Raw genomic sequence first — 15,960 nt, 5'->3', positions numbered from 1 at the left:
CCTGTCAGCCAGGGACGGGTGGAAGCCGGGCGGGTGGTGCGTGTGTTTCAGTGAGGGGCCCGGCCGTCGGGGTGGTCTGCCGGAGCGGGGCTTCCAGGAGGTGGGTGAGCTGGGGGTGTGGATCGCGTCAGGCCTCGTCACCAGCGGCCGGGCAGAGCCGGGGGGGTCAGCGGTCACAACTGGCCCGGGTGGGGAACGCCTCTGCTGAGATTCACTGGGTTAACAACCCGGCAACTATAAAAAGTTCCCAAAAAACGTGAAGGGACTTCAACATCCCTGCCTTGTGAGCCAGAAATTGCAGAAATGCGATGAAGGCACCCCGGTCTCATCTCTCAGAGGTCAGCTTGAGTCATACCACTGATGAAACAGATAACAGGAAGACCCTGGTCTGCAAGCAGTACGTTCTTTAAGTGCTGTGTTCGTGCACTTCAGTTTACTCTGCTTGTCACCAGAAAGCTAACGCTCATTTAGATTATTAGTTTTTGTCAGGTAAAAGGACTATAAATTCTTTCAATTTTTGATCTAGTTTTAATAACTTCACAATGTGCTTCCTAGTTTTAATACTTTTTACAAATCTGGCTACTCTTTCAGTGTCTGGCAAATTGAATCCAGTCCTGAAATAATTTACTACTTTGTAATGAGCTGTCCTCTTAAGTGGCTCTAGAAAATGAAGTAAAAGCAATGTCTTAATAGCTAATAATCATATGTTATAGGCTTTTTCCAGTCCTATGCAGTGGAAGTAGACGTAAAGGATGCCTCTAATGCTACGTGCCTGTATGCGAAATGGATGATGAGATTCTTGATAAAATATGAAACAAACAGTAGCGATTACGTAAGTATTTGGAGGTAACTTTTGTTGAGAGCTGTGGTTTTGTCCGGGGTAAGAGTTTAAGTGTACTCTTTTACCTAGGATGTTTGGTTTTTTACTTCTTTTGTTGTTAAGTCAGTTGTTAAGAGTATTCCTAAATATTCATTTTAAAACAAAGCAGAAGTTCTCAATAATACAAATAACTGAAAGTGCCCTATTGCACTTACTTAAATGGCACACTGGTCACACTTGATGGTTTTTGTGTATCAGTGTAGTAATGTTCTTAGCCCAAATAGTAAATGTAAATTGCAGCTCAGCACAGTCAAGATTTACAGCCAAGTTAGATTTGTACTTCAATCTGATATGGCTCCTTTCTAATTCAGATGTCAGGGAGACTTTTTCATAATTTTGTAGAATAACTTAAAATAATCTCGCTAACCTTGTGCAAGGTTCCATCTAACTCAAGCAGGTTTATAATGTTGTCATGGGGAAGAACTGCTATTTGTGAAAACATTTAAAATTACCCTTCTCTTCTAGAAAAACACAACGTTGCATTTGTCATCCAGTGTGACACACAATGGAAGCGTCTGTGGCAATGACACACAAGCTGCGCTTCTGGCAGTACAGTTTGGAGAAGGTCACTCTTGGAGCATTAACTTTACAAAAACTAATGAAACTTACCAGGGGGACTTCATCACTTTTACCTACAACACCAATGATACTGCTGTATTTCCTGATGCTAAAAGAAAAGGTAATGTTCAGTGCAGAATCCTAATTACAAAACAGTCTCGGCCATCAGTGTCAGATCTTCTGTACCTGACCTTTGTTGGCTTTTTCAAAGTTAGAAGGACTAGTAATGTACCTAATGAGTTCTGTGCCATATACTCCCTAACTATTGTTCATCATACCTGCTACTGGATAAGAATACAGACTGGTTAGCTTCACAGAGCATATAATTCTTTTAAGCGGAGCAGAAGGGGAAGATTAACTATTTGAACAGCCTTGATCAGTGAGGTGCTGCTAGTAGACAGCAGGCATATGGAAGATTAATTTTAGTGTGCCCTACTTGACCTTCCACCTAGCAAAGCAATACAGTGTTAGGCATTCTGTGTACTAATACCTACTAATAATAGGATTTTTTTTTTCCTTAAATAAAAACTTAAGTAAAAGGGTTCACCTTTCTAATGGCTTGTATAGTTCTGGAAGCTTGGTTATTTCTCCGCATTACTTAGCGCTTCAGGTCAGGACACATAGGTAAAACATTCAAGAGAGGTTAGGAATGTTAAACTTCATTATTTCTTACTCTTTGTCTTATGGAATTGCATAAAACATAATGCTACCTATAAATGTTCTTGTAGTTCATCAGGCATTAAAATATTTGTGCTTATTTCTAGGACCAGTTACTATTGTTGTAAAGGATATTATGCATCCAGTTCAACTGAATAACGTCTTCGTCTGTCATAATACTGACTTTGTTGAAGCAGAGAACGTAACGCAGATTTTCTGGAATGTTACTGTGCAGGCTTTTGTTCAGAATGGCACAATCAGTAAAAAAGGTGAGCATTTCAATTTGTGAATGAGCTTTTTTTTGTATTGCACCTCAGTGCAGGGAGCAAAGTTCCATAATAAAAAAAATCCACCAGTTCTAAGATGTGCTGTGTTGAATAATACTCACGTAAATACCCTTTAGTATGTCTTTCCTTGTTCCTGGAAAATAGATTAGTAGAACAGATTTAGCAGTAGATAGTAATGTAGATTGTTCCCATGCCAAGGTGGTAGTCTAATAAAGTGTGTATTCCAGTAATTGGGGTATTAAAAATACGCACTCCAGAACTACTGTTGCTGACTGAGATCATTTGAGCTTCAAGTTTTTTAACAGACTGCCTTCCATTTTCAGTGGTAGCCTCTGCTTTTTCATTTAAATAGTTCGGAGCCTGTTGTCTCATCTCGTATCTCAACTACTCAAAACGAGATGAGCACATCACCCTGCTACATAGGGTTGCTTACTTTGTCTACAGCAAATACATACCACACTTCTGTAACCACTTAGCTGTCTTTGTCCCTGTGTTTCACTTCTGTGTGTCAGAGGTAAGTAGTACTGCATATGCTACATGGATTTAAAACTGTGGGCCTCACAGAATTTCTGAGAATAAATGATAGCTATAAATTGTTTGAAATACTGTGCCATAGTGCGGAGTTTGAGACTTCTGACTTGGTGCTGAGCAGAGTCCTAGTGAGCCTAGATTTCAACAGAGAAATTGGTATCTGTATTGAACTGACCTCCAAGTCATAAGACTTTAATAAAATTTCAGCACTGAAATGGTGGTTAAAATTTCTTTTCAGAGTCTAGATGTCGTGCTGACACACCTACTTCTGCACCTACTGTTCCGCCTACTATTGCCAATGTAACTACTGCATCTACCACCACTTTATCACCTGCTCCAACCACTGCTCCCAAACCTGTGGAGAATCCAGACACAGGAAACTATTCTCTCAAAAGTGGAAACAAAACTTGTCTTCTGGCTACTGTGGGGCTGCAGCTGAATGTTTCCCGCGACAAGGTGCTTCTATTTTAGAAGAGTAGAAAGGTTGTTGTAGTTATTTGGTATGAAATGTGACTGCAGGCTATTTGCTTTGTACTCTGTTGGCTGTCCAGAACTGCTTCTAAGTATTGTACGTAGCACCTCTCTGACATCAGAATAGTTTTGTAGCATAATATCTAGCTTCAAAACCTTACCTGGATTCAGGGTAACTTAGTACCTCTAACATTATTAAAAGCCTGGAACTTTCCTAGCTTTTAAAGCTGTTAGTCCTTGCAGATAGTGTCTTTCCCCACAGAGGGAGCCAAAGCTAACCTGTTGTATTAGGTCAATAAAATAAGGCTTCACTGGGCAATTTGTTTGCTTCAGTATTACCAGCTTGTAAACTTAACTCAAGTAGCCTTGGTTCAATAGTAGCCAGGCTCAATCTTCCTGCTGTTGTCTTCATGACAAGTTCTTCTAGCCTAAGACTGCTACTGAGTGAAACAGTGGATTCTGAATGGCAGCTGAATGTCTTTGATGTGATTCTGTCTGTATTTCAGCCTCTTCTGATCAACATCAATCCAAAGACAACTAGCGCAGATGGTACATGTGGTAACACAACAGCTACTCTGAAACTGAATGATGGAAATAGCACACTGATCAGTTTCACATTTGTTGTTGTAAGTAACTTCTTTTATTTTAAACTAAGTTGCCACTTTAACAGTATTGCTTGATAGTCCTTCATAGTAAAATCCTTCTGTCGCTTGCTGGTGGTAGGCTGTTCCCACGTAGGAAGTGGAACTGGCTAGATGACTGCCTCAAGACAAATGGAGAATTGGGTTAAAATTACAGAAAATGTAAGACTGTGGTAAACGTGTTAGCCTTTGTAAAGCATGTGTTATTAAAGTTAAAAATGCGGAATTGCACACTGACAGTTGGTTCTTGCTTCTTAAACAGAAAAATGCAAGTGCAAGTGTACAAAAATTTTATCTGAAAGAGGTGAATGTTACACTGCTCAACCGTCTGAATGGTTCTGGTAAGAAATAGTATCTGCTTTTAAAGCAAGTGTAAGCTTTTATTCAATGCCTGTATTAATCAAATACTTGTGACTTTTTCAATGCTGTTCATGCTTACTGTTACTTCCGACTTTAAGTCTTTAAGTTGGTAGGAGCAAAAGTAATAAGCAGAAATGGCTATAAGACGTACTTTAAACAGCAGTGGGGGATCATTCTCTTTTCCTGAAACTTCTGCTAATGGAGTCTCTTACTTTGTGATAAATGTGTATAAATTAAGAGGACTTCTTTAACTGTTTTCAGTAACACAGTTTTTTGAGGTGTGAAATAACAGTTGTACCAACTGAAGCTTTTTGTTTTTCTGAAACTAGCTGTTGTCTTATTTGAAGATGTTGCTGTATCTTCCAACCACTTCTACTTAATTCTCACTGGGAAAAGATATCAGTCCTTCAAAAACAAAAGCATGCTTTTTTCCAAATCAAAAGTATGTTTGTTGGGGTTTTTTTTGAAGTTGCTTGTCACGGCTACTACAGTTAAAAGAGCATTAAAGCTAAAACGCTCGCAACTCTGCAATGTTGGGATGAGTGGAGGTACAAGGAAAGCCTAATGTCATGTCTGTATGGAGGATAGGTTACTGCTAAGTACTCAAATAACTTCAGTGCCTGACTACTTTTGGTTAAGCGGGTCAATCACGCTTCAGACTACCCTGTTTTTCAGAGTAGTCAGTGTCGAAAACTTGGCCCATCTAGATTCAGCTCCTTAGTCTTATGACTGTATTGGCAACTGTCTTGCATTTAAAGTGGGCATACAAATTCCCGTCTCTTCCCCCCCCCCTTTGTTTAGTCATTTCAAATGCAGATAACAACAATTTCAGCAAGTGGGATGCTTACCTTGGTAGTTCTTACATGTGCCGAAAAGAGCAAACTCTTGAGATTAATGAAGATTTTCAAGTACATACTTTTAATCTATGGATTCAGCCATTCCTTGTGAAGGCAAATAAATTCTCTACAGGTAAGAGTTCTTTTTTTTTTTTTTTTTTTTTTTAATTTTTGCAATGCTTGCAAAATTCTTACTAGCTAAAAAGCACCAGTGTTCGGCACAAGCGCTTTATTTTTGAAGCTCTTGTTCCATTATTTTTTGTTGGGGGGGTGTGGGGTTTTTTTTACACATGAAATGAAGAAAAGTTATGAGACTGACATTCAAGTTCAAGGAAAGCTTTCTTCTCACTTAAAAAAAAAATGTCTGCTGGGTATGTTGGTTGGTTCTCCTTCACAAAACTTGAAGGAGCTAGAGACGCTGAAGACAGACTTAAGTGTTGCCTTGCAGAATAGGTTAGAAATTATCTGACATCATCTTGACATACAGCTTTTTGTAGCTCAAATATATAAGAAAATGGGACAAAACTTTAGTAGAAGTGGACTTCGGTGATACTGTTAGGTGTTTCATTTCTTTTTACCTGTCAGTCTAAGGTATAGGAGTGTTGGGGAAAAAATGAACTGACAGAGCTTCTTTCAGAAGCAATCTTGAATATCCAGACCTAAAGAAAGATTCTAAAATGTTTTACTGCATTATCCTGGTCTCGTCTGGGGAAAACTGGAATGGCTTAAATGACCTCGATCTTTAGTGTAACCTGGTCTTTGTACTTAATGATAATACTTGCAGCACAGTCTTATTAGACTAGACTAATCTGTAGACAAATAGATTGGGTGCAGATTTTTGAACTTTTTTTAGGCAGAGGTAAGTTAACTCCCCAAATGTATGCAGGGTAAACAGTATTTATCATAATACCTTCTAAATTGTTAAGGTCCCATTTCACTCTAGTTCAAGCTGCAGCTAGCTTCTTCTAAGTTACAGAGAAATGAAATAACTATAATATGTATCCATTCTGGATAGGTTCTTGATACCAAATCTAGGTCACTTTATTCTTAATGAGTAAAAGCACCAGACTTGCCTTAAGAATGAAATAAGCCTGGTTCTGTCTTAAAAGTAGAAGAATGGCTTGACTAGTACAGATCCTGTGCACATGAAAACTTGTACATTGTTAGCTTACTATAGTTTATCAAACATTCCAAGTGATTATAATGCTTACTATATGCTAGATATACCCATGAGACCTCTGCAGTTCTTTCTCTCTTAGTTTAAAGATGTAATAATACTTGATTTTTTTTTTTTTAACACCATATTAAGGAAAACAGATTTTTATACCACACTTGGCAAGTATTCTGTCTTTATTTATTCCTTGTTGCAACCTTTTTCTCATCTACAGCCCAGGAGTGTTCGCTGGATGATGACAGCATTCTAATCCCAATTGTAGTTGGTGCTGCACTTGCTGGCTTGATTGCCATTATAGTGGTTGCTTACATAATTGGCAGAAGAAAAAGCTATGCTGGATATCAAACTTTGTGAATCTAAATGTGATTCCTGTTCTGATTTCACTCTAAACAAAGCAAGTGCAAGTTCTGAAGTCCAAAAAAGACCCAAAACTTAAGAGTAATTACTAGCCACAGCTAATTGGAGTTCAGAAACAAAGAGAGAATGTTTCTCTCAGATGAAGCAGAACTACGTTTTTAGTTTTCCTGCTCTAAGAAGACGACGTGGGTTTCATAGCTGTTTTGAAGATGTCAAATACTGGAAGATTTGCTAGGCTAAGGATTTTATCTTGCAAAAACCCTGAAGTGTTGAGGATTTATTTCTGCTTTTTACAAATTATAGCCTGAAACAAGAACACATTCTAAACTGGTGTGCATTGGGCAACTCCCAGAATAGCATAGAATTTGTACTTGCTTCTCCTCTGCGTTCCTTAGTTGTTGTCATAATTGTGGGTTAAGCTGGCAGCATTAGTCACTATGTTGACTCGTATAGTATTTAACAAGGATTGTACAATGCCCAGTAACAACTTCGTTTTTCATAGAATTGAACTTTAGGCTGGTGATTAAGTGATCTTTTGAAATGGCAGCAGTAACTTACTTAGCTTTACCAGAATTTGAGTAGTTTACTCCTGTCTTGGTGTAGTTTCAGGACTCATTCCTATACCCTGGCTGTACAAACAAAATGAGTAACCTATACTTGCCAAATGGTGGATATATAGGAAGACTTCAGTGCTGTTTCCAAATGCATTAAAAAATATATATATTACTGTTAGGCACTGAATTCTTCATCACTTATTATACCTTGGCAATCATCTAAAATACTCAACTGAGGCAGAGTTCTGCTAAATTAATGCAAGCTTTTTTGCTGGCATCAGTTTAAAGGGAATAACCTTTCTAAATATTCCAGAACTTTAAAGTGCACTTAACTTTATATCATACTCTGCACAGAACTGGTCTGTCTTGTTGCTTTGAATGACTATTGTTTAAAGATGCTTTCATTTAATGAGCCAGTATCTGCTGTTGCAGCTTGAGCTGTCTAAATCTTCATCTTGAATGGTTCTCTGCCAATCAAAATTCACATTATAACTGCCCGCCATTGGCATTCTGAATGTTTAATGTAGTTTGTGTTTGATTGTTTGCTATTTAGCATTTATTAATGTTAAGAATGCAAAAGCCAAACAAGTCTGAGATGGGCCCACAACACCTGTTTTTCCTTGCTGTGTGGAAAGGATAACTAGCTTAAAAAAATGCAGTGCAACTGGACTGTTCTTAAACTGCAGCTCTGTAGAGACTAACCCTTGCTGCACAACTTTTCTCTGGCCTACTTGTGCTGTAATACATAGTTTTTACTGCATGGGAAAAAAAAAAAGTCTTTTGGACTTTTAGGTAAGTGTGGCTTTTTTTGCATATGTCATAAAATGAGCTGCCTAAACTAGTTATTTAATGAACATAACGTTGTTTCCCTCTTTAGAATGAGTTTAACCTGCATCAAAGGTGGTTTAGTGTTTTATTAGTGTTTTCTAGGGTTGTAGAAATGTCTGTGGCATGTTTGTATACAAATCATAAAATACACTTCTTTCAGTAATTTTTTTTTTTTGTAAAAACGGTTTACTCTTGCCAAGGAAGCAAGTATGGGTGGATAATGCTTACTAGAGCTTGTAGTCTACAGCTTGAATCTTGCATCAGTTACTGAAATTCATTTTAATGAAAGTGGAGAACTACTATAATTTTAATCCTGAAATAGGCTTCAAGACTTTCCATTTTAATTAAAAAAAGTGGATCTAATGACTTTCATATTAATATATCCTCAAATGCAGAAGTTCATCTAGATTTTTAGCACTTTTGTGACTGATGTTCAGTGGCACCAGCTACACATGCATTTCTGTTAAGGAGTAGTTACCACACTGTATTCATCTGACCGTGTAAATTTTTGGACTGTGCACGGTTTCCAAGTGACAGTATAGAAGAAGAGTGCAGACTGTTCCCAAAATTCAACAATACTAGAACTATCTTTGCAAAAACCTGCAACTTAATCTTCATTTGCAAGTATGTTGGCTCAGATGTTAATGTACTCCTAGACTGACATGCAGATAACTGGTTCAAAAAACATCTAAGTTTCACCTGGCTGCCTGTTGTTATAAAACCACTAGTTTTCCTCTATGTATTGCTCCGTAGGGAACTGTCAACCTGTTCAACATGTGCTCTAAATAATAAAGATTGTTCTATTTCTTAAGGAAACTTGTTCACATTTTTTAACTGATTTGAAAACAGACATCTTGTACTGTCTTTATTTAAAGAAAATAAACTAATGAGTAAGGTCAACTTCAATTAGTCTACAGCCCAGATTCTGTTACATGGCTGGTGAAGATGCTCCTTGAAGCATCCTCTGTTGTCTGTGTCTTAATGCTTTGTTTTGCAGCACATGCTGAAGTGTGCTTGGGTACACAGTCCACTAGCAGAAGACAATTGAGACACTACATCTGGTCATCATTAGAAATTTGCTTGTAAACTTTTTTGTCAATTGTAGCTTTGTCCAGACAAGATAGCTTTATGATTGATTTTGCTCGCCATCTTAAATTGGTGTATAGCTGTGAACAGTTTGGTTTCTTCTTGCAGTCCTGGAAAATAAAATCCGTCTCTGCATTCAGCGAAAGTGGGAAAGCATTAGGGAGCCATCTGGGAATTGGTTAGTAGCTTCATCCTCTATGGTAGAAGCTGTGTTGATTGTGTCTGTGCTGACAGTTCTTTGGGTAACACTACTACTCTATACTATTCTGCATCAAGAGAGACGCTAGCCTTCCCTTTATCATACCTCTTTCTGGCCTGTCATATGACCACGGAGTTCACAAGATAAGAGGAAAAAGTGTGGTCTGATCCTTTACCCTTTCTTCTTGATTCTAGCCTGCACTGCTTACATAATGATTATGTTAAAGCTACCTTCTTATCTGCTACACAAAGTCAAAATAACGTTAGCACCTTTCTGAAGTGCAAGCTGAAGTCAGCTGAAGCTTTTTGTACTGTGAAGAAAAACAGAAGTATTTTGATAGGCTCTCGTTAAAGAGCTTAACAGGGCGGTTCCTAAGGATGTAAATCAGTCAAAGTGAATTTAAACTACAGTGGGACTGCAGGCATCAAATTTCTGTCAAATTCTCAGTACAAGTCAGTCTGCAAGAGTCTGCGACAAAACTTGGAACAAGCAGGAGTTACTGCTGTCCTGTAGCAAGTGTAAAGACTTTGGATTTTTTTTTTTTTTTTTGGTCAAAGTGTTACTGGTTTTACTGTAATTCTATCTCCAGTATTGTGTCTCCTGGAGACTTGCAGTATCTAGACACTGGAAGACTGGGTTCTGTGGTGTACAATAATGGCAAATCTACAGTAATACACAGATATGTGCTTGTCAAGGAAGTGTATGATGGACTGACAAGCCAGTTATGATGTTTGGTGAGGAAAACTATTGCTATCATATTTTGGGGACAGGGGGAGGTCAGGTTTTTGTGGATAACTGTCTGATGTCCTGTTGGGGAAAGGCATAAGACTTTTAAATAATTACAGGGAGATTAGTGTTAAATACTTCTATTTAAATGCATTTCTTTTTCAAACTTGCCCTCTTTCTGTTTAGCTGAAGACTGCATCCCAGAGGTAGACAGCTTCATTGTACCTATAGCAGTAGGAGCAGTTTTGGGAGGATTAGTTGTCCTAGTACTTACTGACTTAATTTGTTGATTACAAGAAACACTGTAATGCTGGATACGAATAGTTTTAAAATGGGAAAGCTTAACTTTTTATTAATAAAAAAAAATAAAAATCTGAACTCAAAAAGATGACTTGCTTGCCAAGGCAGGCAAACAGTTTGTTAAAAACAAACCTGGTTAAGAAATGTTACAGAATGTATTGTCATGGTTTATGTTTGAACCTAACAACTTAAAATATGTTCTAGTTCATAATCAATCAGTGAATTAATTTCAGTTCTTCCAAAATACTACACTTTTAATTTAAAAATATTGAAGACGTGCAGTGGTGCTATGTGACTAAAAATAGTTGTGTTCTGGTCTGTGGAAACGGCATTTAACTTGTGTGTGCTCGTGGATGTTGAATATTAGTGTGTATAATCTACCATAGACTGCGGTTTGTTTTGATTACGATTGACTGTGCCTTATATACATTTTACTAAATATTACAATTGTGCTCGAAGATACAAAGATTTCTGGTCTTCTAGCTTAAAGATGCCATGCTAAAAGTACGCAAAAGAAGCTTTCCAGCCAATGAACGCCTTTTTTTTAATTTTATTTTTAAATTTACTGCGGTGTTCTCTTGTATAGCATATACCAATAAAAACACATAAATTTGGGCTATCAGTTGCATCTCATGATCGGAATTAAAACAGAAGATACCTTTTATACTAGGGCTAAAAATGTTGGGGGCCAAAATTTCTGATTATTTTGAATGGAGACACATTCAACCAAATCTGTCAAAAAAGCTGTTCCTCCTGGCCTGAATGTGGAGTCTGCCTGTCGTGCTGTACAGTTACCAGGTTCTGCATTTGAAGACGCTTCTCTGAAGCTTGTAACCAATGTACAGTAACAATATATGGATAGATGTGTACCAACAACAGTGGCAAACTGGAAAGAGGTAAAGAATGGAATGTTCCTGGTATGACACTTTAAACTCTTTCAATCCTGGAAATTCCTCATAACGGTGCCATAGTGTGATGTGTATTGCAGTGATCTCCTTCCTTTAAAGAAGAGAGAAAGGGAATTTCTGTAGCTGTCTGTTGGGCACCTTCCATCCTTAGCAAATTCATTTATGTTTAGTATTAATGACCCATTATCCAGCATGTAGTAGTTAAATTGTGTACGTTAATGTTCAGTGAACAAAGATGGCTAAACATCAAATGCGGTTCTCTTTTTAAGATACTTAAATACTTTGTCAGTAGTCAGAATATTTTGAAATAGCTCACTGCATAAGGTACATATTTCCTTTCCTCTTTTTTTTTCCTTCCCAAGTGTTGCTCTGCTTGGCAGTAGGTGCATTCAGATTGTCCGAGTTTAGTATTTTCAGGTGCTGAACCTCCCTGTGTTGTTTTCTTTCCTCTTAGGCAAAGGCTTTGTGTAGCCTTTTGTGAAGGGGTGGTGGCAAGCATCTACTGGACTGTAGTGAGCTAAATCAAGACAGTAAATTTACCATGATTAAGGCTGATGCAGTTAGAGGTTCAAATGGTTTAAATATGCACTTAAAACAGTAGCTAACTTTTGATAAAGCACTGAATGCGTGCATGACTCTTAACTCTGTTCTAATAGAAACTCAAGCAAAAAAGTTTTGTAAGGAGCTCTGCTTTATTAAAAGCATGTAAGTCAAGCACCCTTGCAGTGTTGAAGCAGTACAGAGACACCATATGGTATCTTACTAAACATCTCATCTCGGCACCACGCAGGCGGAGCTCTGCTCTCTTTACAAACGGGAGGAACGCCAAGCCCTGCCTCCGTGTCTAAGGTGTATCACTGAGTTTGAATTCAGTTCCCAGTGGTATTTGCTAATCCCTGCATGAGTGTTTGTATCTGCAAGGAGTTCATCATGTATCTTACAACCTGTATGTTAAAAACCACTGTAGCATTACAGCTGTCTCTTTTTTTTATTTCTCTTATGTTGATTTCGGCAAGGTCTGCGTAGTTCTCAGCTGAAACTGATAACCTTTATCTTGTATTTGAATTGAAAATAAAGAAAGTTAACCACCCAAAGAGAGAGTCTTTCAGTGTTTTCCATTCAGTGCTTTCAGCATATGTATCTCGGCTGTCTCTTGTCATTTTCAGTAAACGTACATATCAGAAGAAGTATGTTGTCAGTACAAATTATGTGTGTAGTATATATGTTTAAAGAAATCAGTCTTTCTGTCAATTCTTTACTCAATACTGATTTGACTTTAGATGCATTATTGTATCTAGTACAGTGTAAGTTCTCAAAAATGTCTGTTTGCTCCTTGCTTGCTTTGGTTTCTAATGCTCGATTTCCTTTACTAATTTATTCTCCCTTGCTTTTTTTGTTTTTCTTCTTTCTGCAGCCGAAGAATGCTTTGCTGATTCTGACCTGAACTTTCTTATTCCCATCGCAGTGGGCATGGTGCTTGGCTTCCTTATCATTCTTGTCTTTATATCTTACATCATTGGAAGAAGAAAAAGTCGTACTGGCTATCAGTCTGTATAATCTCTTAATTCCGTCTCTGTTGCCGCCTTTCCTGCCCTTCTTTTCCCAGCCTCCCTGATCTGCCTCTTTAAAAAAGAAGAAAAACAAATGAATTCATAGTTTATTTAAAAAAAATTTAAAAAACAATTCACGACAGAATAATGTGCCATGAGTCTGAAGATGAGTTGCAGAATTACTTGAAGCTATTGTACGATTTTAGAGAAAGTAAGTGTTCTGAGGACCATAGAATTGAGTAGGGCTGATGCGTGTCCATGTGAGAAATGTGATTATTTTGAGTAAAGAAGACATCTATGAAACTTTATTTCTGTTCTTTATCTTTTTATACAAGAAAATTTCTAGTTGCATACAGCTTATCTTGGATAATGCTAAACCTAAAACCATAATTAAAGGTGTGAATGCTGTGTCGAAAGGGACTGTATGTGCTATGGGAAAATGAATACCAAGCTCTTAACAGATTTCTACTGGGAACTTGGCATATGGCTGTTGTCTTTCTTCATTAGCAGCTTGTTCTTGTGAATCAGTCTGAATTTCCTATTCCTTCTGAATGTAAAGGTAGTATCTGATCTCACTAATAAACTAACATAATATGAGAAGAACATCTGATTCTTCTAGTAAATTAATTTGTTTAACATCAGTACGGAGAAGTTGACTGCTAATGTACGTTAAATAGCTTTGTGCTAGCGTGATGTGTTTAATGTCTTTTATTCACTAAGATAAGGTTCAGTCCTGGAGAACTTTGACGACTCAGAAAAGCCAACAGTCTGTTAAAGGAAATGCATCCTGTGCTGTTTTGTTTGACTGTTTTCCCTTTTGTTCTGCACTCAATTGCGAAATGAGGGCAGGAGGCTGGAATTTCACTGCCTGCAGTTTGTCTCAGCTTTGATTCTGTCCACGTAAAAGAAATTACACAATGTTTCAGCACGGGTCCATGGGAGGCTCAAGAGTATTTTGAGAGCTCTCAAAGAGTTACTAAGAACACAGCTTGTTCAGAGATTCCTGCAGTTCCTTTGGACAGCTTTTGTGGGTTAACGGGGTCAGTGAAAAGCTGTGATCTGGGAATGCAAGTGAAGGTATAAAACTGGTCTGTTTTGATAGGATTAAGCTGCTTTTAACCTCCTAATTATTGCTCTCCCAAACAACAGTTGAATAGTGTAGGAGCACAAAATTTCTAGTATGAGGAATGCTGATCATAAAGCTGAAGCGAATATATATAGTGAAAAAAGGGACTTCCAAAGGAATAAGAGCATCTGCTTTGTTTGAAGATGCTTTCTTTGTTAATGCCATACCTTTTGCAGTTCTGTATTCCATATCTAAACTGTACCAAAATAGAAGCTAGTCATTTGTGGTTGTATTCTGCTTCATTCCCATCAGGTTCATGTTGATAGGATGAAAGAAGCCTCTTGCTCTTTCAGCCTCTTTGGTCCATCTTGGTAAAAACCTTTTGCAGCTAGTAAACCCTGATTTCCAACTGTGGGACAGCGCAAGAGCTACCAGGTCTGCAGAGAGCTACTGACGGCACACAAAGTTTCTGTCTGATGTGGCAAGTGTTTACTAAAGCTTCTTTAATATTTAATCTCTTTGTGCACTGAGCCTGTATCTATGTTGTAGGGAAAGCACCTTCAATAATTCACATGCACAAAGGAGACAGTCGACACTGATGTTTAAGAAACTCACAATAGCTATATATTCAGGAAAGGGAGATTTCTATAGAGTTTTGATGTTTGAGAAATACCTGTACATTCAATTATTCTTGTCCTCACTGTGACCAAAGATAAGCTTTACCTGAATCTGACAAAACTGATTTTTGTATTGCAAATAGGCTCTTGAACCAAGTTGTCTTTTTTTAAGAGTGTAATTTAATGCTGCTGAGTTGGACCGTGTGCTTTGGTTTTGGTTGTCTTGGTCTTTTGTGTTGTACCTTTGCTCTCACAATACTTGATTTCCCTGCCAGAGTGGTAAACGGTGAATTATTTTGAGACTGGCAATTTCTGAATAACACCTGCTTGTCAGAGTGTTGCTTCTCTGCTGCCAGCAGATGGATTCAATCTATGGTTTCATGCTCAGATTGCAGATCCAAGTATTTTGCATCACTTTTGCTAGGTTATTTTAGTAAAATGTGGCAATTTCCTAGATGCACATACGTATATATTTGATATATACATACAAGCTATTATTTTGGGCTTCAACAGAAGTCAAAAATTCAGCCAGCACTTTAAGGTTGTGGTAGCATGAAGAGTAGTGTATACAATTCTCTAAATCTTGAAATGACTGTACAAATATGCTGAAAGCAGAATATGTGTATGGAAAATAAAGTTGACTATGGTGTTTATAAAGCTTTGTTTTAGTGTAAGTAGACACGCGTGCCACTTCCGAGAACTTTTCCAACGGGATTGTCAGCATGCCTGGATCTGAATGTTGGTGGGGAAAGAAACTTTTGCTTCTAAGCTGTTCACACATTTACATCCGAATTAGTTGATCTTTCTTTGTTGATTGGATCCAAGCATGGGTCCAGCATCTGCTAAAGGACCAACTGCTTCATGAATCCTTCCAATAGGCAGGTAGGGAACAGATACAAACAAAGTTTTGTCCTGTTGCTAGCTGGAGAGCTGTAATTTCATGGCCTGAAGCATGAAGGGTTTGGTTTCCTTTCAGGATCCTACAGAAACAGAAATGTTTTAAAAGAGCTAAAGCAATTGCCAGGCGGGGAAATGTTTGTGGGTTTAACTTATTTCTGATGTCAAAGGAAGAGCCGCTAGCACGGCAGCATCTTCCTTGGCAGAAGCTGGTTTCTGTTGATCAGAACGTGCCCTTTCAGATAAGTTGTGCAGGCAGAACGATTGTGTTGCCCTAGCTCTATTGGTGTCCTATGAACAACCACATCTGAGCAAAATTAGTTCCTAAACTACCTCTGGTTCAGGTTTTTAACAGTTCTTAATAAATAGGTTTTGCTCGATGGTTGTTTGTGATAGTTAGGGTATAGTGAGTCTTATTGTATTGGGCTTCTGAACTCTTTGGCCCTAGAACATTAATCAAGTGCTCAGTATTAAAGG

General features: G+C 37.9%; 1 protein-coding gene across 3 annotated transcripts in view; it reads left to right on the top strand.

Annotated features, from left to right (window-relative positions):
• LAMP2 (lysosomal-associated membrane protein 2) overlaps positions 1-13,000 on the top strand; it is a 13,748-nt gene extending 748 nt beyond the window's left edge. The window contains exons 2-10 of one of the 3 annotated variants that reach the window (XM_010568965.1): positions 714-832; positions 1,346-1,559; positions 2,203-2,364; positions 3,152-3,369; positions 3,891-4,010; positions 4,288-4,366; positions 4,715-4,827; positions 5,187-5,354; positions 6,610-6,691. In XM_010568965.1, the coding sequence (XP_010567267.1) occupies positions 714-832; positions 1,346-1,559; positions 2,203-2,364; positions 3,152-3,369; positions 3,891-4,010; positions 4,288-4,366; positions 4,715-4,827; positions 5,187-5,333 (1,172 nt within the window). In that variant the 3' untranslated portion in view covers positions 5,334-5,354; positions 6,610-6,691. Of the gene's footprint in view, positions 1-713; positions 833-1,345; positions 1,560-2,202; positions 2,365-3,151; positions 3,370-3,890; positions 4,011-4,287; positions 4,367-4,714; positions 4,828-5,186; positions 5,355-6,609; positions 8,488-12,767 lie in introns of those variants that run through there. The other 2 variants (XM_010568963.1, XM_010568964.1) reach the window with 2 other exon arrangements.
• The last annotated feature ends 2,960 nt before the right edge of the window (positions 13,001-15,960 follow it).

The sequence above is a fragment of the Haliaeetus leucocephalus genome, unplaced genomic scaffold (assembly GCF_000737465.1).
Source record: "Haliaeetus leucocephalus isolate CR32 unplaced genomic scaffold, Haliaeetus_leucocephalus-4.0 Scaffold262, whole genome shotgun sequence".
Classification (NCBI taxonomy): Eukaryota; Metazoa; Chordata; class Aves; order Accipitriformes; family Accipitridae; genus Haliaeetus; species Haliaeetus leucocephalus.
The sequence above is the reverse complement of the archived record's forward strand: the minus strand, read 5'-3'. Positions and strand labels throughout refer to the sequence as shown.